The 23,028-nt window shown below is 44.4% G+C and overlaps 1 protein-coding gene across 1 annotated transcript; it reads left to right on the top strand.

Annotated features, from left to right (window-relative positions):
• The first annotated feature begins 9,647 nt into the window (after positions 1-9,647).
• gdf10a (growth differentiation factor 10a) lies at positions 9,648-21,911 on the top strand. Its single transcript, XM_036981581.2, has 3 exons — positions 9,648-10,061; positions 19,658-20,769; positions 21,611-21,911. Exons 1-3 carry the CDS (start codon positions 9,749-9,751, stop codon positions 21,800-21,802), a joined length of 1,617 nt encoding a protein of 538 aa, XP_036837476.2. The 5' UTR covers positions 9,648-9,748; the 3' UTR covers positions 21,803-21,911.
• The last annotated feature ends 1,117 nt before the right edge of the window (positions 21,912-23,028 follow it).

Below are 23,028 nucleotides of genomic sequence, written 5' to 3'. Positions count from 1 at the left end.
GACCAGATTCCCGGGTTCCTCCCTGTATGTAAATTAATTAAATCTGCCTTGGATCTCCCTTATGACACAAGCTGTATAAATTGACAGAAAAAAAGCACGCTTTTCATGCCAATAGTTTTACACTCATCGTTACAGCCTATATTGGTTTTTCAACGATTTAAGACTGGGCGTAATAGGCTACTGTCCCGATATCCTCGACCTGTCCACAGCCGTACAAATAAATATTACTTCATAGATCCTTCTGTTTTAAAAACAGTAAAAAAAAAAATGCTTTTGTAGGATTAGGATTAGTTTGCATTTCGAAGAACATCTAACATGATGACCTATAGCAAGGTGTGTGGTCAAATTATGAAAATGGATCAAAGTGGCAATGGATGAAAGTAGCCCGAAGAGTCCCTCGTATTGTACATCATATTGGACAGTGACCTGGCTCATGCTTACAGAAAACTGTGCACCTTTATGCATCGCCTTTGTTCATATTTCCGTGAAAGCTGTACACGACCAGGGCCCAAAGATTGTCTTAGGGCCATTTTTGACTCGGAAGTTATAAAATCATATACACACCACAAAACACACACACACACACACACAATGAGAAATTGAGATTGTGTGCTACTGATTAAACTCAAGACAAAACTCAAACTTTCTTGTCCATCAGACAAAATAAACAACATTTCAGACAAAATAAACATTTCTTGAAAGCATTGCTTACTAATGGGGAATGTAGTCAGAGGCTATAAATGTGCTGCAGATGACAGTACTCCCAGTTCTCTTTGCTGAAGCCATGAGTGCACGTTTCAGTGCCCAACAGGTCGTAGATCCGATTTTTTCAGATGTCCAGGAGGATGTCCAGGAGGAACAAGAGAACAATGATTTAGAAGAGGAGGAGGTATCAGAAGAAGATTTTGGAAGAATACAACCCAGAGCCCCGTGCATCATCTTCAGATGAAGAAGAAATCCCCCATGCTGAAAGAAAGACATTTTTGTCAAATAACATAAATAACATGGTCCTTATCACCATATGACAACCAGGGCAGGATGGTAGCACAAAATGTCATAAGGATGACCCCAGGGCCCACAAGACATGCAGTTGCCCATGCCCAGGACATTGCCTCAATATTCAACATGTTCATCACACTAGCCATCGAAAAAAATCAACCAGGAGATGTCAAATTTGAAGGGTTTCCTTAAATATGGAGACAACTGGAAAAGGATGGATGAGATTGACCTGCGTGCCTACATACAGGTAGAGCTGCTAATCTGAGCGGGTGTGTATAGGTCCCGAGGCGAGGCTACATGTAGTCTTTTGGGTGCAGAGGTGATTTTCCGTGCCACGATGCCACTGAAAGTCTTTCACACTTTCTCAAGAACGCTACGATTTGATAACCGTGAGTCAAGACCTGCAAGACGTGTGAGAGACAAACTGGCGAGGTCTGGGAGAAGAGAGAGGTCTGGGAGAAGTGGGTGGAGCGTCTAGCATACTTCAGGCCCCGGGTTGTAGAGGTAACAGTGGATGAGCACTTTAGTAAAGAAAACAATTCTGACAGGTGTGTTCTAATAAAAACAAATGGTGTCCACGGGTTAAGTGCATTAAATGTATTTCTGCTGTCACAAATCCCGTTTCCTGAGTCTGTTTTTTGCCTATGTTCTGTCCTGGAGAGTTTTTTCCGGCGTCCTGGAACGCACCCTGTCTGGTTGCCGGGCAATGTAGCCAGTTGGGGTTTCTGATTACCCGCACCTGTATCCCATCAGCTATCTGCACACCTGGTCCTGATCATCATCTCTCCTCTTCATAAGCCCGGACCTGACATCATTCCCTGCCGGATCGTTAGCCATGAACATTACTCACCCGGATCATTTACCCCATTCCCGCCTGGTCGTCGGAGGATTCCGCTTCCCCATTGGATCCACCTATTTACTCCCATCAACTCACCACCGCTACCCGCTACGCCACCTGGGTATATCTACTCATTCACATTCACTTGTAAATAAATACTCACCTTCTTCCTACTCTCCTTGTCCTGGTCTGCTTCTGGGTTCGATTTTGAAGAATCGTGACATCTGCATTGTGAGGAGGGAAAACCCAGATCTGCACAACGTTTGTGATGAATGACATGTTGTTTCTTCATGCAAAATAGATTTGGGGTTTAAAATTAAATTAAGCTGCTTTATTTTCAAGGTTTATTGAAGACGGGTCATTTTTGACCCTTAGGACAAGGGGAGTATACAGAATGTTAAGACTACACAAGGGTTAAATAGTCCAATTCTTATTTAGTTTAGCCTGAACTGTACCAAAGGGGAAAAAATGTGGCATGCTGGGAGAACGACCGTGGTTTAGTTTCCTCCAGGTCATTGATTAGGGATAACTCTTTCACTCATCGAGGGTTGATAGACTGATACACTAGCATTACAGAATCAAAACTGAACTACAAATGTATTGAAGTTGCATGGGAGGGACTATGATGGAGTTGCAGCAGAAGACCACAATGCATGACCAGTGTATGGCCAGGTATAATGTGAAGGCCAAATGTTCCACCTTTACCTTTAGATCTAGCCAGAGTGGACCTCTATAACATTCCCGTGTGCAAGCCACTGTATCATACCGCTCTCTTAGTTTCATATCTGATATAGCAACTTAGACTATTCATATTCCCAAAAAAGTTGATCAAGTGCTCAGCAGCATTCCCTCAGTATTGCCACAGCACTGTCAAGAACGAACGGTGGGCGAGTGGTGAGATGGTCACCCCAATACCTCCCGTTTCCACTCCTGCTATTACAGTCCTTGGCTTTTCTGCAAGTTTTTTTTTTTCAAATATTTGATGTTGCGCTGGCATTGGCCATGGGAAAGGGGTGAATACTTTTTATATTATTTGGGATGGTATCTCTTCATAATTATCTGTATTTCTATATGAGTAATCCAATTTCGATTGGACTGTGGCGTCCGGCCCCAGTGCCAGTAGGCACCTGGTTTCTAATGAAGACCATGATCGTAATTCTGTTGTCCGCAATTAATACTTCAACTGGCCGGGGGGGATTTTTTTTGGAGGGCAGGAACACCGTGTGTTTTGATTGTCTACACCTGTTGACAAATGTGGGCACAATCAGAATGTGGACAAGATCAGGACAACAAATGCACGTTCAAATGAAACTTGTGGAGCATCGTGCAACATTGTGGGAATGTTCTGTGCAACTTCTTAATAAGTACAATATGTGAATCACAAGAAGATTCTTGCAACATCCCAGACAACCCATAACTGAATTCATCTCTTGTAATGTCCCTACAATGTTCCCACAACCAAAACAAATGTTTAAACTTTTAAAGAAAATGTGTTCTGGGAACGTTCTTGTGACATCAGGTGAATGTTTTTTGCACAACTAAAAGTAGCATTGCATAATCATCTGCACAACTAGACAGTTTATATTTTGTGACGTTCCCACAATGTCCCCACGAGACTGTTCCCGCAACCATATGAGAACATTTGCCTCAACGTAAAGAAGGTTCTAGGAACTTTCACAGAACCAATGTTGGTTTGCTGGGTAAATACAGTACACGCCCAGCAAAGTTGCACCCACACAATATTTCTATCGGTCAGTCAGTTGGCCGATTATTTGAGCCCTGTTTGAATACTCTTGGAATTCATCCTGCTTTCCTCCCATATTTGAAGTGGTCACTGATCTAACATGACATAACTGGTGAAAACATTGCAATGGAGAGCCTGTTTACGACAACCCAGTCATTATGGATCAATGACTCTGGTTAGTTTGTTCCAGGATCATCAGAGAGGACCCGTTATACTGACACTCCTGTTATGTCCTGGTGACAGAGTCAGGGAGTATTATGGTAGATAATGGCCCACATGAATCTTTCTGCGTCCTACTTACTGGAGGACTGCTCACACTCAGTCCTCCATCAGGACTATCTCCCTGAGAGTATTCACCCCGACCCCAATAAACTGGCTTCTCATACCTCTAAACCTCTCTCATTCTCTCCCACACTCTCTCTGTCCTCCACACTCTCTCTCTCACCCCTATAACCTGGCTTCCCACACCTAATAATTGTCTCTCTCCCACATGCTCTGTCTTCCACACTCTCTCTCTCTGCTCTCTGTCTCTCTCTACATCTCTATCTATCTCTAGACTGATGTACACTCTAAGCTTAGTGTAATGGTGTTTGGGGTTAGAGCAGTGGCCTAAGCCTTTGAGAGAAGATGATCTACATCCTGATAGAAAACACTAGAGAGAGTTTAGTAAATCATGAAGAGGAAGAGGAGGAGAGGAGCAGGTGAGGAGAGCTGGGATTTTCACAGTATAATGTTTCAAAATGCCATTATAACAACTTTATATGGCATCATAATAAAGTTGTCATTTTTTACTGTTTTAAAACGTAGTTGAAAGTTATGATTCTCAAACAAATTCCAGAATAGGTTTTTCTTTTACCATTCAAGACAAATCGAGCGATCTTGAGTTTGGCTATCCACCTGGATTCAGCAGCTGTTCTCTAGGCTATGGTCCAGCAGCATAGCCAAGGGAAGTAGGGGTGCTGAAGGGGCTGCAGCATTCCCTGATAAATTGAAATAATGTTTCCAAAATTATATAATTACGCCTGTCTGAACACTGACTGAATTTGGGCAGCACACGCGCCAAATATCAAACAACATGTTTCATTGAGGCCATAGAAATATAGTCTATAGAACCCAGCTAGCACATAACGTTCTGAGAACCATATGTTTCTTAGAGCTTGGTGAGAGCGTGGTTGTCCTATGGTTATTTCGCAGACAGCCTTCCCATAACACTTCCTACGGGTTTCCTCATGGTTCTATTTAAAGTAATGTTCTGAAATTGTTCTGAGAACGTTAAGAAAAACACCTATTTTCTGCGGGAATTGCAGTACTTCAATATTACGTTTTCTACTGGTTTACTCATGGTTCTATTTAAAGTCATGTTCTCAGAACATTTAGAGAACATTAGGAAACAACGTTCTTCTGTTGGAATTTCTGTACTTCAGCATAACGTTTTCTACAGAACCTCATGGTTCTTTTTAAAGTCATGTTCTTAGAACTTTCAGAGAACGTTCCATAAAAACCACAAGAAAACATTAGTAATGTTAAAAGAGCGTTCTAAGAATATTTAAAAGCATATACAGTACATTCCATTCTCAGCATCAACAAAACTCTCCATTCTCTATCTTGTTACATCTGTTCAGGTGTGTTGGCCACGCCCACTAATTGGCCACACCTGATCTTAATGAGTGCTAGTTTCCTTTGAAATGTCTGAATAAACTAACAAAATGTACTAACAAAAAGCTTTGTATGAGTTTAAAAAAACATAGCACGCTAGCGCCATCTAGGTGGCACAGTGGACTAATTCCATGGATAGGAAGCAGAAGCTCATAGGTTTGAATCTCACTCATGTCACAATCGGACCCTTTTTCTCCTAAAATGTTATGCCCAAATCTAACTGCTTATAGCTCAGGACCTGATTCAAGGATACCATTTGAAAGGAAACACTTTGAAGTTTGTGGAAATGTGAAATTAATGTAGGAGAAAATAACACATTAGATCTGGTGAAAGATTTTTAAAAATTAAAAAATACAAAGAAAAAAACAGTTTTTTTTGTACCTTCATCTTTGAAATGCAAGAGCAAGACCATTATGTATTATTCCAGCCCAGGCACAATTTAGATTTTGGTCACTAGATGGAAGCAGTGTATGTGCAAAGTTTTAGACTGATCCAATGAACCATTGTGTATCTGTTCAAAATGTTGTATTATGACAGCCAAAACGTGCCTAATTGGTTTATTAATACATTTTTAAGTTCATAATTGTAGACTCTCCTCAAACAATAGCATGGTATTAATTCACTGTAATAGCTACTGTAAATTGAACAGTGCAGTTAGATTAACATGAATTTAAGCTTTCTGCCCATATCAGATATGACAATGTCCTGGGAAAATGTTTTGTTATATTTGTTATTTGTTTTGTTATTTACAATCACATTAGCCTACGTTAGCTCAACCGTCCCACAGGGGGGACATCGATCCTGTAGAGGATAAATTTTCTTCAGGCTAGGGTCCTTTTTTCTGAATTTCCACATCCAAATCCAGCTCCCAGATTGCAATTCCTATGGCTTCCACTAGATGTCAACAGTCTTTGTTCAAGGTTTCAGGCTTGTTTCTTCCAAAACGAGGAAGAATAATGAGTTTTAGTACTGGGACTCAGAGTTGGAAATCATTCTATGCGCACGTGCACCTGCTAATATCGCTTTCCTATTGAACATAATTCTTTCTGTGTAAAATATTATAGTTTAATTCAATTTTAGGGTTCCTGAGGATTAAATGAAAAGCATTCTCCTATAGGTGTTCCTTTTGTCCAGGTGAGAAAGGACAGTGTGGAGTGCGATTGAGATCACGTCATCTGTGGATCTGTTGGGGTGGTATGCGAATTGAATTGGGTCTAGGGTGTCCGGGAGGATGCTGTTGATGTGAGCCGTGACCAGCCTTTCAAAGCACTTCATGGCTACCGACTTGAGTGCCACGGGGCGGTAATCATTTAGGCAGGTTACCTTCGCTTCCTTGGGCACAGGGACTATGGTGGTCTGCTTGAAACATGTAGGTATTACAGACTCGGTCAGGGAGAGTTTGAAAATGTCAGTGAAGACACTTGACAGTTGGTCCGCGCATGCTTTGAGTACACGTCCTGGTAATCTGTCTGGCCCAGTGGCTTTGTGAATGTTGACATGTTTAAAGGTTTTGTTCACATCGGCCACCGAGAGCGTTATCACACAGTCATCCAGAACAGCTGGTGCTCTAGCATGCCTCAGTGTTGCTTGCCTCGAAGTGAGCATAAAAGGCATTTAGCTCGTCTGGTGGGCTCGCGTCACTCAGGTGGCGTCTGGGTTTCCCTTTGTAGTCTGTAATAGTTTTCAAGCCCTTCCACATCCGACAAGCGTCAGAGCCGGTGTAGAAAGACCTATTTGAAGGTAATTAAATAATGTTCTGATAACGTGTTATTAATGAGACTTTTAATAACACTGCTAGCTTAGGTTAACTGTTTTAAACTCCAAGCACAGATAGGACACTTGGAAAGGAATTTGCTTTGGCTTGATTAACATCGACGGGGCTGTAGTGGAGCGGGTCGAGAGTTTCAAGTTCCTTGGTGTCCACATCACCAACGAACTATCATGGCCCAAACATACCAAGACAGTCGGCACAACAAAACCTTTTCCCCCTCAGGAGACTGAACATTTGGCATGGGTCCCCAGATCCTGAAAAGGTTCTACAGCTGCACCATCGAGAGAATCCTGACCGGTTGCATCACCGCCTGGTGTGCCAACTGCTCCGCATCTGACCACAAGGTGCTACAGAGGGTAGTGCGAACGGCCCAGTACATCACTGGGGCCAAGCTTGCTGCCATCCAGGTCCTATATAATAGGCGGAGTCAGAAGAAAGCCCATAAAATTGCCTAAACTAGCCTGTACCCCTGCACACTGACTCGGTACCGGTGCCCCCTGTATATAGCCTCGTTATTGTCATTCTTCTTGTGTTACTTTCTATTATAACTTTTTTTTGCCCTATTGGTAAATATTTTCTTCTTCTTGAACTGCACTGTTTATTTAAGAGCTTGTAAGTAATCATTTCACGGTAAAGTCTACTCTTGTTGTATTTGGCGCATGTGGCAAATAAAGTTTGATTTGATTTGAAATAACCTATAATTTCTGTTATTAGAATGTTAATATAACCACCCAGGAAAACTTTCACAGAACTATCGAAAAACATTCTCAGAACCTCACTGCAACCGACAAATGTACATTCCCAAAACAGGTGAAATTTTTACTTCCATTCGCAGAACATTAAAAAAAACGTTGCATTTTAATGGTCAGAAAACGCATGGGAAACCAAAAGCTTACATTCCTACAACTTCCAAGGTACCAAATGTGCTAGCTGGGAAGGGTTTTGGAACTTCACCCTGGTCATTTCATTTGACTGATAAACTCACGGGTATGCTCAAAATTGCTGTGCCTTCTGCAAATGCCTACTGCTGAAAAGAGAAGACTAATTTGTCAGTAGAGGTTGGCTTCTTGATTGGGGAGGCCAGACACATGGCAATGGTCGGAGCAGAATGGGTGGAAAGGGATTAACAACATCAAACACATGGTTTCCATGGTGTTTGATGCCATTCCATTTGCTCCGTTCCAGCCATTATTATGAGCCGTCCTCCCTTCAGTATCCTCCACTGCAGTAGAAGCTACCATTTATTTTCTCCAGAACTCGGACAAACAGCACTGTTTTTCAAAGTAGCTCAGACTTATCTCGAGACCATCACCTGTACGGTGAGCCCAGGCTACACAGTCATGCTATCTATCTTTCACCATTGGGTTAGTCAGTGCCACTGAAAAGTTGATTTAGTAGCCTACTGTAGCTTATAATATTTATATATTCCCTCCTAATATTGTACAATCTGTGTGTCTCTCCAAAGCCCTTTCCAAAAGCATCTTATGGCTAAGTTCAGTGTGTGTGTGTGTGGGGGGGGGGGGGGGGGGTGTTAGGGTTACAATTAGGGTTATGGGTTAGGTTTAGGGTTAGGAATTAAGGTTAGGGTTAGGGTTTTGGGTTTACTGGTTAAGGTTAAGATTAAGGGTTAGGTTTAGAATTAGAGGTTAGGGAAAATGGGACTTTGAATGGGAATCAATTGTTTGGTCCACACAAAGATAGTAAAAAAATGTGTGTGTGGGTGTGGGTTTGGTTGTGTGTGTGGTGACAGAGGGTGACCTGAGAGGCCGGGCTAGTTACAGCCTCTCTGCTGGAGACCGCCGGTCTCACAGAACTAGCATTGTTGGCATGGAGCTGCAGACAGACACACACAGAGACAGACACACACACACATACACACACATACACACACAATAACACCCGAGGTGGCAAGACCATTGGTAGAGTCATGTTCTGAATCCCATTTATAAAATGTGAGTTCCCTCCTCTCTTCTCACAGCCTCTCTGTAACACTCCACTTCTCAATAACACACTCATTATGCTCTCTTTCTCTCAGACACACACAAACACACACACACACACAAAGACACAATAACACTATTCATAATAAGCCCTGGTTGGTTAATACCCCGACTGTTATTGTAGGTGTAGTTCACTAATCATTTGTGACTGAGTTGCTATCAAAAGCAGTTATTGCAGACAATGCTGTGATGCTATTTGAAACAGAAATGTTGACGACATAACTCAACAATACTTGTTATGACATATTTAACAAATATCAATAAAACACCAGCAGCATATCAATTGTCATCATCGTCCAATTTTATTAATGACATATTTGGATTGTTACATTTTTGTGGGTTTGAAATATTTGCTTCAAGATGGAATTGTGTGTGTGTGTGTGTGTGTGTGTGTGTGTGTGTGTGTGTGTGTGTGTGTGTGTGTGTGTGTGTGTGTGTGTGTGTGTGTGTGTGTGTGTGTGTGTGTGTGTGTGTGTGCACGCGCACGCTTGTGAGAGAGAGCGAGACGGGAATAACGAACTGGAACTGTAGTGTGTGAGTTCTCTCATTGGCTGCAGAAGTGGACGTCAGCACCTTTCACTACTCCAGTGTTACCCCTCTAACCTCTGGCTGTAAAGGAGAAACAAGTGTTAAAGTAGCTCTGAGGAGAGTTAACTAACCTCCAGCATCCACACGGCATAAAAGAGGAGTAAAAGCGGACGCCTTTATTACAGACACCATCATTACAAGTCATTCCTCGGATGTGCGTTTTCTCCCTTGAAGTAAAGGATTTTGTGTTTGGTTCTGAAATGGCAGTCTGGTTCGAGTTTACCGCGCACATGCTTTTTCTAATGCTAGGTTGTTGTCTTGGAACTTTGGAGGGTCGGACCTCGAGCCGAACCCCATGGGGCTTGCAGGGACAGGGCAGCGATGGAACCGATTCTCCGTTTGACCGAGACAGAGCTAATCAGGATGTGGTCTCACAGCACATGTACAGGCTGTATGAGAAATACAACAGAGATCTGAAACGACTCAGAGAGGGAAACACTGTCAGGAGTTTCAGAGCCAGCCAAGGTGAGTGTGACTGTGGTATGACTGTCTATGATGCTGGACAGGAAAATTAATGTAGATCAATTAGTAATATCCTCAACTCTGATATGTGACCTAAATTCTCAGAGTATGTCTGTCCTCAGAGGGAAAGGCGCTGATGAGATAGGCATGGAGAGAAATGCAACGTGCATAGGAGGTGCCTTCACTCACACAGTTATGATGAATTTATGGTTATATTATATAACAACCGAAATGTCTTTATGTTTTTCAATAATATCAATGATGTACTGCCACCCCCCCCCCCCCCAACTCTCTTCTAGTAGGCAACCTAATTAATTGAAATAGCCAACAGCAGGCTGAAAAAAGCCGACGCATGTGGTCAGACACCCCAAATAGGTAGGATTGTTTTGGAACCTTCTGAGAATACCACAATGCATTTTATGACGCACTTGGGCAGATCTGTATGAGTCGCTTCAGCTGTAGTGTGATCCTGCCGCAGCTCCAGCCGCAGACGGCAAGAATGTGTGTAGAATTCGCCCCCAAGTGGAGCCCAGCTGCCGCGCTGGCCACGACAACAATGCGGTAACCAGGAGACAGGCGGACACCAATAATGCACCATATCTATTTTCCTATAAAGAGGCCACTGTATCCTGGGCTGGAGTATGAAAGCTTAGCATGCATTGATGCCATTTTCCTGTGGTGTTTTTTTATGAACAAAACAGGCCCACATTGACTTAACATTTTGTTTAATTTATTTAACCTGTATTTTATCAGGGAGTCATACTGAGACCAAGGTCTCTTTTACAGAGGATCCCTGAATTAAATAAATTACAGAAAATACGCATCACTATGCTTTTTAAAAGACAGCTTTTCATCTGTCCAGATGCCCAGATATTTGGAAGCATTATGGACGTATGCTTAAATCAGTCATTTTTATGCTCTCTGGAGAACAACATATACTTAGTTTTACCTGCATTCAATACAAATTTTAGGTCAATAAAGTTTTTCTATAGTAAAATGAAGACAAAACTGATCAACCGTGGGGGTAATAGCATATACAGCAGTATCATCAGCAGGATACATTTTTTTGTTAATGTAAACAGTAAAAAGTACAGGACCCAGAATCAACCCTTGTGCGACACCTTTCGTAATATCCAGGAAACCTAATTTAACACCATCAGTAGATACATATTGACTTCTATCTGTCAAGTCATTGTTAAACCAGCTATATGCAGCCTGGTCTAGGCCAACTGAGGAAAGCCTCTGAATTAGCAGTGAGTGATAAAACTGTGTCGAAAGCCTTTGACAGGTCAAGGAAGATCAATGTTGTCTTTTATCCATACAGGTAACCACATCATTCATAACTAGGAATGTGGCCGAGAGAGTGCTATGACCTGACTGATGTACAGTACATTTAAAATACATTTCAAAGATAAGAAATATCTTAGCTGAGAATTAATCAAGGTTTGTAATATTTTAGCTAGGCAAAAAAAGTATAGAAATAGAGGGAAAAATTATTTAGGTCGCAAGGGTCACCACCTTTGTGAAGGGGGAGTACATGGGCCACCTTCCGAACCTTGGGGATGGTACCAGATATAATCGTCAGGTTAAAAATATTGGTTAACTATTCAGCAATCAGGGGGGCAGAGAGCAGCAGTAAAAATGGATAAAGCATGTCCTCCCCAGTGGAGTTTTTTTGACATCAATCTTAAGCAAGGCATCTAGCACATCACAGATAGTCAATTGTTGAATTGAAAAAAAAGATTCACTAGAAGTTGACAGGTTAGACGTTGAGTCAGCCATAGGCGGGCAGAGGGAGGAGCAGTCTATTGAATGAAAAGGGTCAAAAATGTGTTTATCTCAAATAAAAATCCTGCCGAGATAAAATTGTGATTAAAAGCATCACTTATTCCACTCTTCTCAGTTATGATGCCAGAGTCAGGCAGAACTTGCTTAGGCAGGGAAGAAGAGGAATTTGTACGCTTCAGTGCATTTACTGTTTTCCAAAATGTTGAAAGATCACCAGCAGAGTCATAGATAGAGCTCAAAAAGTGGCTTGGTTTAGCTTTTTTAATCGAGATACTATGTCTGTTTCTCCATTGTCTGAAAGTTTACCAGTCCACTACACAGTTTTCCTTGCTTTGGCCCAGGTCTGATATCTCATCTGAATGTGCTATGATAGCTCTGAAAGAAAACCAAGGGTTAGATCTATCTTTGACTCTGAATTGTTTATTATTCCAGAGGAATACATATAGAGGATAAATGTTCTAGAGCCAAAAACATTTTACAATGTCTCTTCTTAATTAATTAAACAAGGATTAGTATTTTGCTGTTTTGTAAGGTCGGGGGGTTGTGGAGGCCAGGTCATCTGATAAACTCTCCTTCTTGGTCAAATAGCCCTTACACAGCCTGGAGGTGTGTTGGGTCATTGTCCTGTTGAAAAACAAATAATAGTCCCACTAACCACAAACCAGATGGGATGGCGTATCGCTGCAGAATGCTGTGGTAGCCATGCTGGTTAAGTGTGCCTTGAATTCTAAATAAATCACAGACAGTGTCAGCAGCAAAGCAGCCCCACACTATAAAACCTCAGATTATCTAAGCATTTGAATTTCCCACCGTAAAGTATGGAGGAGTCTCCATAGTTTACGGTGGGAAAACACATGCGTAGATCATCCGTTCACCCGCACCGCGTCTCACAAAGACATGCTGGTTGGAGCCAAAAATCTTCAATTTGGACTCCAGACCAAAGGACAAATTGCACCGGTTTGATGTCCATTGCTTGTGTTTCTTGGCCCAAGCAAGTCTCTTCTTATTAGTAGTGGTTTCTTTGCAGCAATTCGACCATGAAGGCCTGATTCACACAGTCTCCTCTGAATAGTTGATGTTGAGATGTGTCTGTTACTTGAATTCTGTGAAGCATCTATTTGTGCTGCATTTTCTGAGGCTGGTAACTCTAATGAACTTGTCCTCTGCAGCAGAGGTAACTCTGGGTCTTCCTTTCCTGTGGCGGTCCTCATGAGAGTCAGTTTCATCATAGCGCTTGATGGTTTTCGCGACTGCAAATTTTCCGTAGTGACTGACCTTAATTGTCACGCCCTGACCTTAGAGATCATTTTAATTCTCTATTTTGGTTAGGTCAGGGTGTGACTAGGGTGGGCAATCTATGTTTTCTATTTCTTTGTTGGCCTGGTATGATTCCCAATCAGAGGCAGCTGTCTATCATTATCATATTTAGGCAGCCTTTTCCCACCTGTTGTTTGTGGGATCTTGACTTCTTAAAAGTTGATTTGTGGAATTTCTATATTTCTTAATGCATTTGAGACAATCAGTTGTGTTGTGACAAGGGCTGTGAGCAGCCCAAAACGTCATGTTTCGTTTTCTTATGTTTGTTTTTGGTGAGTTGCATATTTATTAAACATGTGGAACTCTAAGTACGCTGCGCCTTGGTCCATTCATTCAGACGATCGTGACAGAAGATCCCACCACCCACGGACCAAGCAGCGTGCCCAGGAGGATCAGGGATCCTGGGCCTGGGAGGAAAGCCAGGAGTGGAGGACATCCTGGACGTGGGACGAAATCATGTCAGGAGACAGGAGCCTGCCATGGAAGCTGGCGGGGGCTGCGAAGGAGCAAAAACGACGACACCGGGGTTCGCGGCCAAGACGGAAGCCGGAGAGGCAGCCTCCAAAATATTTTTGGGAGGGCACATGGGTTGGTCGGCGGAGCCGAGGGTTGAACCAGAGCCAGTCTGGGAGAGGAAGGTGAACTTGGAGGGGAGTGAAGGGAGTGAATCAGAGACAGTCAGTGAGTTGATGGGGAAATTGGAGGAGAGTGTTATGAGAGAGCTGTTGTGTTGGTGCATCAGGCATGACATTCGCCCTAAGGAGCGTGTCCTCAGTTTAATGCCGCTAGCCATCTGGTGAAGACTGTGCCGCCCAACGCACTAGGTCTCCAGTACGCCTCCCCAGCCCTGCACGTCCTGTGCCAGCTCTCCGCACTCGCTTTGAGGAGCGTGTTATCGTTCCGGTACAATGTGCGCCGGTTCTATGCACCGTGTCTCCAGTGCGCCTCCACAGCTCGGTACGTCCTGTGCCAGCTCCCTGCACTTGCCGTGCGAAGGTTGTCATCTGTCCAGGACACGTTGTGCCAGCTCTAAGCTCCAGACCTCCAGTGCGCCTCCACAGCACGGTACGTCCTGTGCCGGCTCCAAGCTCCAGGCCTCCTGTACATCTCCTTAGCCCGGTATGTCCTGTGTCAGCTCCACGCACCAGGCCTCCTGTGTGTCTCCCCAGCCCGGTACATCCTGTGCCCGCTCTAAGCTCCAGACCTCCAGTGCGCCTCCACAGCACGGTACGTCCTGTGCCGGCTCCACGCTCCAGGCCTCCTGTACATCTCCTTAGCCCGGTACATCCTGTGCCAGCTCCACGCACCAGACCTCCAGTGTGCCTCCACAGCACGGTACGTCCTGTGCCGGCCCCACGCTCCAGGCCTCTTGTGCGTCTCCCCAGCCCAGTACGTCCTGTGCCAGCTCCACGCACCAGGTCTCCAGCGACGGTCGGCAGTCCGGAGCCTCCGGCGACGGTTCCCGTTCCGGAGCCCTGGAGCCTCCATCGACAGTTCCCGGTCCGGAGCCTCCGGTGACGGTTCCCAGGCCGGAGCCTCCGACGGGGGTTCCCGGTCCGAAGTCCCCGGCGACAATCCACTGTCTGGAGTCCCCGGTGACAATCCACGGCCCGGTTCCTCCGGCGACAATCCCCGGTCCGGAGCCTCCGGCGACGATCCACGGTCCGAAGTCCCCGGCGACAATCCACGGTCTGGAGTCCCCGGCGATGATTCACAGTCCGGAGCTTCCGGCGACAATCCCCGCACCAGTGGCGCCACCGAAGTTGGCGGCGCTACGAGCGGAGTAGGGTCTGCGTCCCTCACCGGAGCCGCCACCGTGGGTAGATGCCCACCCGGACCCTCCCCTATAGGTTCAGGTTTGCGGACAGGGTCCGCACCTTTTTGGGGGGGTACTGTCACACCCTGACCTTAGGCATCCTTTTAATTCTCTATTTTTGTTAGGTCAGGGTGTGACTAGGGTGGGCAATCTATGTTTTCTATTTCTTTGTTGGCCTGGTATGGTTCCCAATCAAAGGCAGCTGTCTATCGTTGTCTCTGATTGGGGATCATATTTAGGCACCCTTTTCCCACCTGTTGTTTGTGGGGTCTTGTTTTTGTGTAGCTGCCTGTGAGCAGCCCAGAACATCACGTTTCGTTTTCTTCTGTTTGTTTTTGGTGAGTTGCATATTTATTAAACATGTGGAACTCTAAGTACGCTGCACCTTGTTCTATTCATTCAGACGATAGTGACATTAATGTCTTAAAGTAATGATGGACTGTCGTTTCTCTTTGCTTATTTGAGCTGTTCTTGCCATAATATGAACTTAGTCTTTTACCAAATAGGGCTATCTTTTGATTCCCCCCCCCCCCCCCTACCTTGTCACAACACAACTGATTGTCTCAAATGCATTAAGAAATATAGAAATTCCACAAATCAACTTTTAAGAAGGCACACATGTTAATTGAAATGCATTCCAGGTGACTACCTCATGAAGCTGGCTGAGAGAATGCCAAGAGGTTGCAAAGTTGACATCAAGGCAAAGGGTGGCTTTTTGAAGAATCTCAAATATAAAATATATTTTGATTTGTTTAACACTTTTTTTGGTTACTACATGATTCTATATGTGTTATTTCATAGTTGTGGTGTCTTCACTATTATTCTACAATGTAGAAAATAGTAAAAATATAGAAAAACTGTTGAATGAGTAGCTGTTCTAAAACGTTTGACCTGTAGTATACAGTGCCTTGCGAAAGTATTCGGCCCCCTTGAACTTTGCGACCTTTTGCCACATTTCAGGCTTCAAACATAAAGATATAAAACTGTATTTTTTTGTGAAGAATCAACAACAAGTGGGACACAATCATGAAGTGGATTATTGGATATTATTATTATTGGATATTTCAAACTTTTTTAACAAATTAAAAACTGAAAAATTGGGCGTGCTAAATTATTCAGCCCCTTTACTTTCAAATAAATATATTAGAATAATTTACTTCAAAGTCTTCATCAGATACAGAACCATTGAACCATGTTTCTTAGCACGTTTAGGTCCATTAGACCTAAACTGAGATTTAAAGTCAGAGGGGTATATTCAGCTCATTCCCATAAGAGCTAACAGGCGTAGGGTCATCTGCAGCTGTTTGTTGAATAAGTTGAGACTTTGCCAAGGTCCTGGGCCATCCACGTGAGAGCAAAGTAGTCTAAGCATTTGACAAACCTCCCTTAATTCTCTGGATGCAGTGGCTGGGGCGGGAACTGGGAGAGCAGTGTTGGCAGAGCTCAGTCTACCTGGATGAAGCTCCCGCCAAAGGAGTGGCTGTTGGTGCTCAATTCTGTGTGTGCACAGGAGGCCTTGGTGTGCCTCCTGTTGCAGGGTTGGGGCTGCCATTGGGGGCAGGAGTGTCCCAGGCCTGTCCTGGGCGTGGGAGTAGGGAGGGTAACCAAAACTAGTCTGGGAGGGAGGTTGTGGGGGTAATTGAGGAGGGTGGTGTAGAGGGCAGTGTGGCTGGCAAAGCTCCAAACTCTCAAGCATATGAGGGCTGATGATGTGAATGATACATGGTGTGGACTGCATCATGTGGTGCACTACCCTCAACGGTGTTTTTCCAGACCCTAGGGTAGTGGTCGGTGCTGGGTAGAGCTGGGCTGAGTTGAGGTGGGCCTGGTCGGGTAGAGCTGTTCTGTGATTGGTCAGGTCATGTAGAGCTGTGCTGTGCTGTGATGTTTGGCACACAGGTCATTGGTCCCTGTGTGAATGATTATATGGCTTGGAGAGCTAGGCTGGGCCACAGTCAAGTGCTCCATAAGCTCTCTCTGTTGTTGGGCACTTTGACACCTTTTTATTTGGGAAAGTTGTATTCTCTAATTTAATCGTTCCATTTGAGTCCATCATTAATATTATGTCTGGTTTCTCGTCAGGTCTATGGAGGATGGCAGGAGTGATGGGAGTAATTACAGGCCGTGAGATGGGGATGGAGGGGGTCAGCTGGGTTGGTGCATTGGTTGGTTGGGTTGGTTGGGTTGGTTGGTGGGTTCTGATTCAGCTGTTGGCCTGGTCCAGGGTTTTTGTGGGACCCTTTGTAGAGTGGATGATGGCGGCTAAGAAATTCCTGCCTTAGTTCATATAGCTCTTTCTGCAGGTTGTGCATGTGGCTGGCATTGACTGTGCCGGATAGTGCCTCTCTCCGTCTGCACACTGCCACCCTGAGAGCCGAAACATAATGACAGCCTAACTGTCGTCCTCAACATTGTTCATTGCACACGGCAGCTCCCGGATCCCATCCCTATGCTGACGCACCAGGCTGATCTCCTCCTCTATAAGATGCTGTGGTACTGCAGGTGTCGCGTGTGAGAGAGGCGTGCTCAGGGCTGTGTCTGCTCCAGGCGAGGGAGGGAGAGGGACACTGGGGACTACATACCGAGGCACAGAGGGAGTGAAGGCTGTTGTAGGTAGTGACAGTGGAGAGGTTTTAAGTTCAGCAACAAAAGGTTTTATTTGGTCGAGCTAGTGGTCAAATTGATCCAGACTGGCCTCCGAACCTTGAACCATCACAGTACCGTTTATATATATATATATATATATCTATCAATGTTACATTTGGGGATGGAATCGATATACAGTTGCCTCAGTGTTCTGTTTTCTGACATTTTAAGATCATTATTGGTCTTGTGGAGAACTGTGTGCCAAGCATTAGGATCGTCAGAAGGTCTCCTTTTATTTCTTATTTCCTTGTTCGCTTTTAGGATGTCTGCCCTCAGAGTCTCTGGAGATTCCCTTAGCAATTTCTTTTAGACTTTTTTTCAGGATACGCGTTGGCAAGGTCTCTGAAATAATGCGTAGAGAATGCATCCATCTTCATCTCCATGTGGACCTCTGAACAATGCACGCTTCTCTAGAATGATGTGCATGTTCCCCTTGATGAGCTCACTTGTTTAAGTAATGCACCTATAGATAAATTCTCTCTGCACTTCTATGAACAATGAAACTAACGGTTTTCTTGGTGAGAAGGAGAGTCGGACAAAAATGCAGCGTGTCGATTGCAATTCATGTTTAATGAAAAAAAAACACACTAAACACAAACACTACAAAAACAATAAACGTAACGAAAACCGAAACAGCCTATACTTGTGTAAACTAACACAGAACAAGGACATCAGGACTCTAAGGACAATCACCCACAACAAACTCAAAGAATATGGCTGCCTAAATATGGTTCCCAATCAGAGACAACGATAAACACCTGCCTCTGATTGAGAACCACTTCAGACAGCCATAGACATAGCTAGAACACCCCACTAGCTACAATCCCCACACATACACACCACATACAAAAACCCATGCCACACCCTGGCCTGACCCAATACATGAAGAAAAACACAAAATACTTAGACCAGGGCGTGACAGAAACAGCACATTACACATAGATTAAGATACTTTCTCAAGGTTCAGATTGTTTCACCGCTTCAGCCTCCTTTCCAAGTGCTCTTCTGCTTGTTTTTTTGTTCATCTGAATGCTTGTTTCCCTATCAGGCCTGAACGATCCTCCAGAAATCCCTTAGAAATCCTTCCGCTTTCTCCCCCAGGGGGTTTTGTGTTTGTTTACCTCTGTCCTAATTCTTGTGGTTGTCCTTTTGTTGGGTTTATAGTCCTCCTATCCCATCCCTTCCTTGGGTTGCCTGATGATTCAGCAGTTGAGTCTTGCAAGAACCAAGTCGATCGATCTCTCAAAATCTCTCCAAACCATTTGCACAAACGAACGTTCCCCTCAATGAGCAGAACACAGCAATGCACTAAAATAGCTCAACTGTTTACATATAATATAAAAATGTCAATTTAAGGAGGAGCTCTTCTTTAAGTGGTTATCAGATATCATAAAACATGTTTTTTTTTTAACTGCAGAAGCCATGTAATCTAAGGAGAGATGTAAGGGAGTTTTGACAACAACAGGAGATCTGTAAAAACATTAGGTTAGTGTCTTGGTGCGTGGCAGACGGTGTTGGCTGTATTAGTGGCTTAGGGGAAGCTTTGGAGGAAACTGAAATAAGCGTTTCCATATGCCTGAGGCTGGATACAGAGTAATGTATATCTCTTAAGTCACTCCATACATCCGCAGACGCATATACAATGGACAATACGTCTGCTGTTTGCCTAGTGTACATCATGAATATGTTATTCATGCCTCCCTCACCCCACTTCTCTGCACCCATCTCCCTCCCTCACTCACTCACTCCCCCTCTCCTCTCCTCTCCTCTCCTCTCCTCTCCTCTCCTCTCCTCTCCTCTCCTCTCTCCCCATCCCCCTCACCCTCTCTTTCCTTCCCCATCTCCCTAACTCTTCCCCTCTCCTATCCTCTCCTATAACAGCCAGAGAACGATGGGTTCCCTCTCCAGACTCTGGTTCCACTCAAGGTTTCTTCCCACCTAGGGAATCAATGTGCCTCTGTCTGCTCTTTAGTTGTTAAGGCCTGGGTCACTGTGAAAGACTATCTAAAGTAACACATTTCTCCCCCTGTAGACTCGTCTGACCAGAGGACGTTTTACCATCTGAACCTGACGTCTCTCCAGAACTCAGAGCTCATCCTCTCTGCCACGTTTCACTTCTTGTTCGACCGGTGCCCACGGCCAAGGGCCTGGTTGGGCAAACGCTACAAAATCCCGGCCTGTCGCTCTCTACACCTCCACCCTGCTCCCTACATCCACCTCTTCCTTCACTCCAACCCCTCTGGGTCAGGGTTCAATCCAGGGTCGCAGGTGTCATTGCTAGGCAACATGACATTTCACCCTAACCAGAAAGGGTTGTGGCAGATGCAGGACGTGACTGTGGCGATAAAAGAGGCCAGGGAAAAGGGCAGTCATTTTGTGTCGGTGGAGCTGGACTTTGGGCTGCAGTACCACAGACAGCCAGAGGACACACTGTCGGGGACAAGTCTACCTTATTTATTGATGTATGCTGATGACCATGCGCTAGATGAGTCCAACAGTGTGGCACAGACTTTACAGAGGTATGGCCCTGAGGCTGAGGTGAAGGAAAATTATTCTCACCCTTCTCGTCTTCCCCCTAAACAGGGGTCAAAGGGTCGTGTAAGAAGGGGGGTACCATCCCACCCAGACTCCATCCAGAACAACGAGCTACCAGAGGTGGAGTACAGGCCTAGCGGATCCAGGAAAGATGACCTGTTTGAAACCGCCTACCACACCCTGAAACCTATCAATCCCAAGCCTGGGAGGAAGGAGAGGATGAGGAATGGCCAGGATGGAGAGGAAGAAGTGAAAGATGGAGAGAGGGATAGAGGGAGTCAATCGCCAGTTCTGAGCTTGGACGAGAGGACCCCAAAGAAGAGCAGCGATAGAGGGAGTAGGTTGCAAGACAACATTGAGGGAAGGAGTGATGAAAGAAACGATAGAGGGAAGGCAGGAGGAAGTAAGTCTCCAATGCTGAGTTTTGATGAGTGGACAATGCGCAAGGCGAAGAAGAGACAGTGGGGATCGGAACCCCAGATTAGGAGCTGCTCTAGGAGGACACTCAGGGTCGACTTTGCCGACATCGGCTGGAGTGAGTGGGTCCTGGCGCCTGAAGCCTTCGATACCTTTTACTGCGCTGGAACCTGTGGATTCCCCATGCCCAAGGTAAAGACTATGACTAGCCGGATTTGAACCCATGTGAAATCCAGTCTTTGGTAGCCTTCTGAGCTAAAGACGAGATACAGACTCAATACATATGGTCAATGTTAGAGCACAGAGCAGAGCTTATGTAAGGCAGAGAGGACACATGACTGCGGAGAATGTTTTTCTGGTTCTCAATTTGGAATTGCTCCATTGCTCCCAGTCTGATGATATGTCTACAACATTTATGAAATAGTATAAATCAGTAGATACATTACTGGCCAGTGCGGACACACTTACATGTACGTTATGTTTTCCCTACTTGCACTTTATTAAATGAATAACCATTGTGCTCCTCTTCCTTCTTTAAAAAAAAAAAAAAAAAAAACAGAATGACCTTCATGTAATTTTTCCTGTTGAATTATTACAGGCATGCCAGTTTTATTACAGGCATTGCCTCTACCTACATGTTCATATGAACTTGATTGCCTCAACTAACCTGTGCCCCCAACACATTAACTGTACAGTATATAGCCTCGATACTATCATTTTATTGTTGCTCTTTAAATATTTGTTGTTTTTAAATGTTCTTATTTATTTTTTACTTCAGTTTATTTGAGTAAATACTTTCTTAAGACTTATTTTTCTTAAAACTGCATTGTTGGTTAATTAAAGGGCTTGTAAGTAAGCATGTCACTGTAAGGTCTAAGGCTCTGGTATTCGGCGCATGTGACCAATAAAATTGGATTTGATTCAAAGTTACAATGCTGTAACCTCTCTCTCTCTCTCTCTCTCTCTCTCTCCATCTCTTTCTCTACCTCACCGGCCCTTCCCATCCTCTCCCCGTTGCTTCCCTCTCTCCCAGGTGCTGCATCCCTCTAACCATGCAACCATCCAGAGTATAGTCCGTGCGGTTGGGATAGTTCCAGGGGTCCCAGAGCCCTGCTGTGCCCCAGAGAAGATGAGCCCTCTGGTGGTTCTCTACCAGGACGAGGGAGGTAACCTGGTGCTCAAGGTCTACCCCAGCATGTCTGTGGAGAGCTGTGCCTGCAGATAGACCCAAAGGACAGAGGGGAACAATGTTGGACAAGACAGGATGGAATGGCAGGGATTTAAAAGGAAAAAGGAAGAAAAAAAAGGGGAAGGAAAAAAAGACACAAGATATATTCATAAATGGACGGATGAGTTGAGGTGTCTGTCCATCTCTTCGTCCCTTGTTGTCCCTCAGGCGTTTGACGCTGAGATAGGTGAACGCAAAGAAGAGTTGAAGAGGCACGTTATCTGTCGTTGCAGCACCAGTCATGTCCTCCAGTAGCAGTAGACACACGCCACCACAATATTCTCCACATCTACCATACCCTCGACAAAGCAGCATCACCACTTCAAGGACTACAGGTACTGAGAGAGCTCTCTCCCTCCAAACAACTTTAATTAAAATTGTTACGTTCAAAAACCAGGGCTGCTTGACTGGCGCTGTGTTTATTTTTAGTTGTTTAGGCACTGATCATGCTTACTTTAATATACCCATTTCAGACTGAAGATGGGGCATGTGACCTGTAAAAATAATACCCTGAGTGTACAAAACAGCTTCCTAATACTGAGTAGCTCACCCCCTCCTCTTTTCCATCAGAACAGCCTCAATTCCTCGTGGCATGGACTCTAGGAGTCAAAAGCGTTCCACAGGGATGCTGGCCCATGTTGACTCCAATGGTTCCCACAGTTGTTTCAAGTTGGCTGGTGGATCATTCTTGATACAGACAGGAAACTGTCGAGCGTGAAAAACCCAGCAGCGTTTCAGTTCTTGACACAAAGCGGTGTGCCTGGCAACTACTACCATAACCCGTTCAACAGCACTTAAATATTTAGTCTTGCCTAGGGCAAGTTAAGGTGACCATATTACTGCAACCGTGGCGGCACATCATGACGGCAGTCAAATTCCACGTTTAGTCACGGTAATTAGGCCTACCAAACTAGTATCCTACCAAACTTGTCTTATCATTCTGACATCAATGCAATTGTTATTGAAAATCAGGAGTATAACCTACCTGGCTGGTATGAAAATGAAACACAGGAAAAGCATCCTAAATTCTCTATTTAAGTGCATAGATGACATGTAATTTTTTCCCCTGCCCCTGTTTCCAGACAGGTGCATGATAATGGTCTATTCTAAATCAAAACAAATTTCACACATATATTATTTAGTATATGTAAAGACAAGATCAAATCAAGAATAGTCTGAATAGCCTATCACTTGTGAATGATGCCCAGCCTGTGTGCAGTAAG

The sequence above is a fragment of the Oncorhynchus mykiss genome, chromosome 1, assembly GCF_057628025.1.
Source record: "Oncorhynchus mykiss isolate SJ-2025 chromosome 1, ASM5762802v1, whole genome shotgun sequence".
Taxonomy (NCBI): domain Eukaryota; kingdom Metazoa; phylum Chordata; class Actinopteri; order Salmoniformes; family Salmonidae; genus Oncorhynchus; species Oncorhynchus mykiss.
Note: the sequence above shows the minus strand (reverse complement) of the source record. Positions and strands in the feature narration are given on the sequence as shown.

Coding starts and splice junctions, on each gene's coding strand:
- gdf10a (XM_036981581.2), top strand. CDS start 9,749: ATGTGCGTTTTCTCCCTTGAAGTAAAGGATTTTGTGTTTGGTTCTGAA. Junction 10,062..19,657: donor GAGTTTCAGAGCCAGCCAAG/GTGAGTGTGACT, acceptor CTCCCCCTGTAG/ACTCGTCTGACCAGAGGACG. Junction 20,770..21,610: donor GTGGATTCCCCATGCCCAAG/GTAAAGACTATG, acceptor CCTCTCTCCCAG/GTGCTGCATCCCTCTAACCA.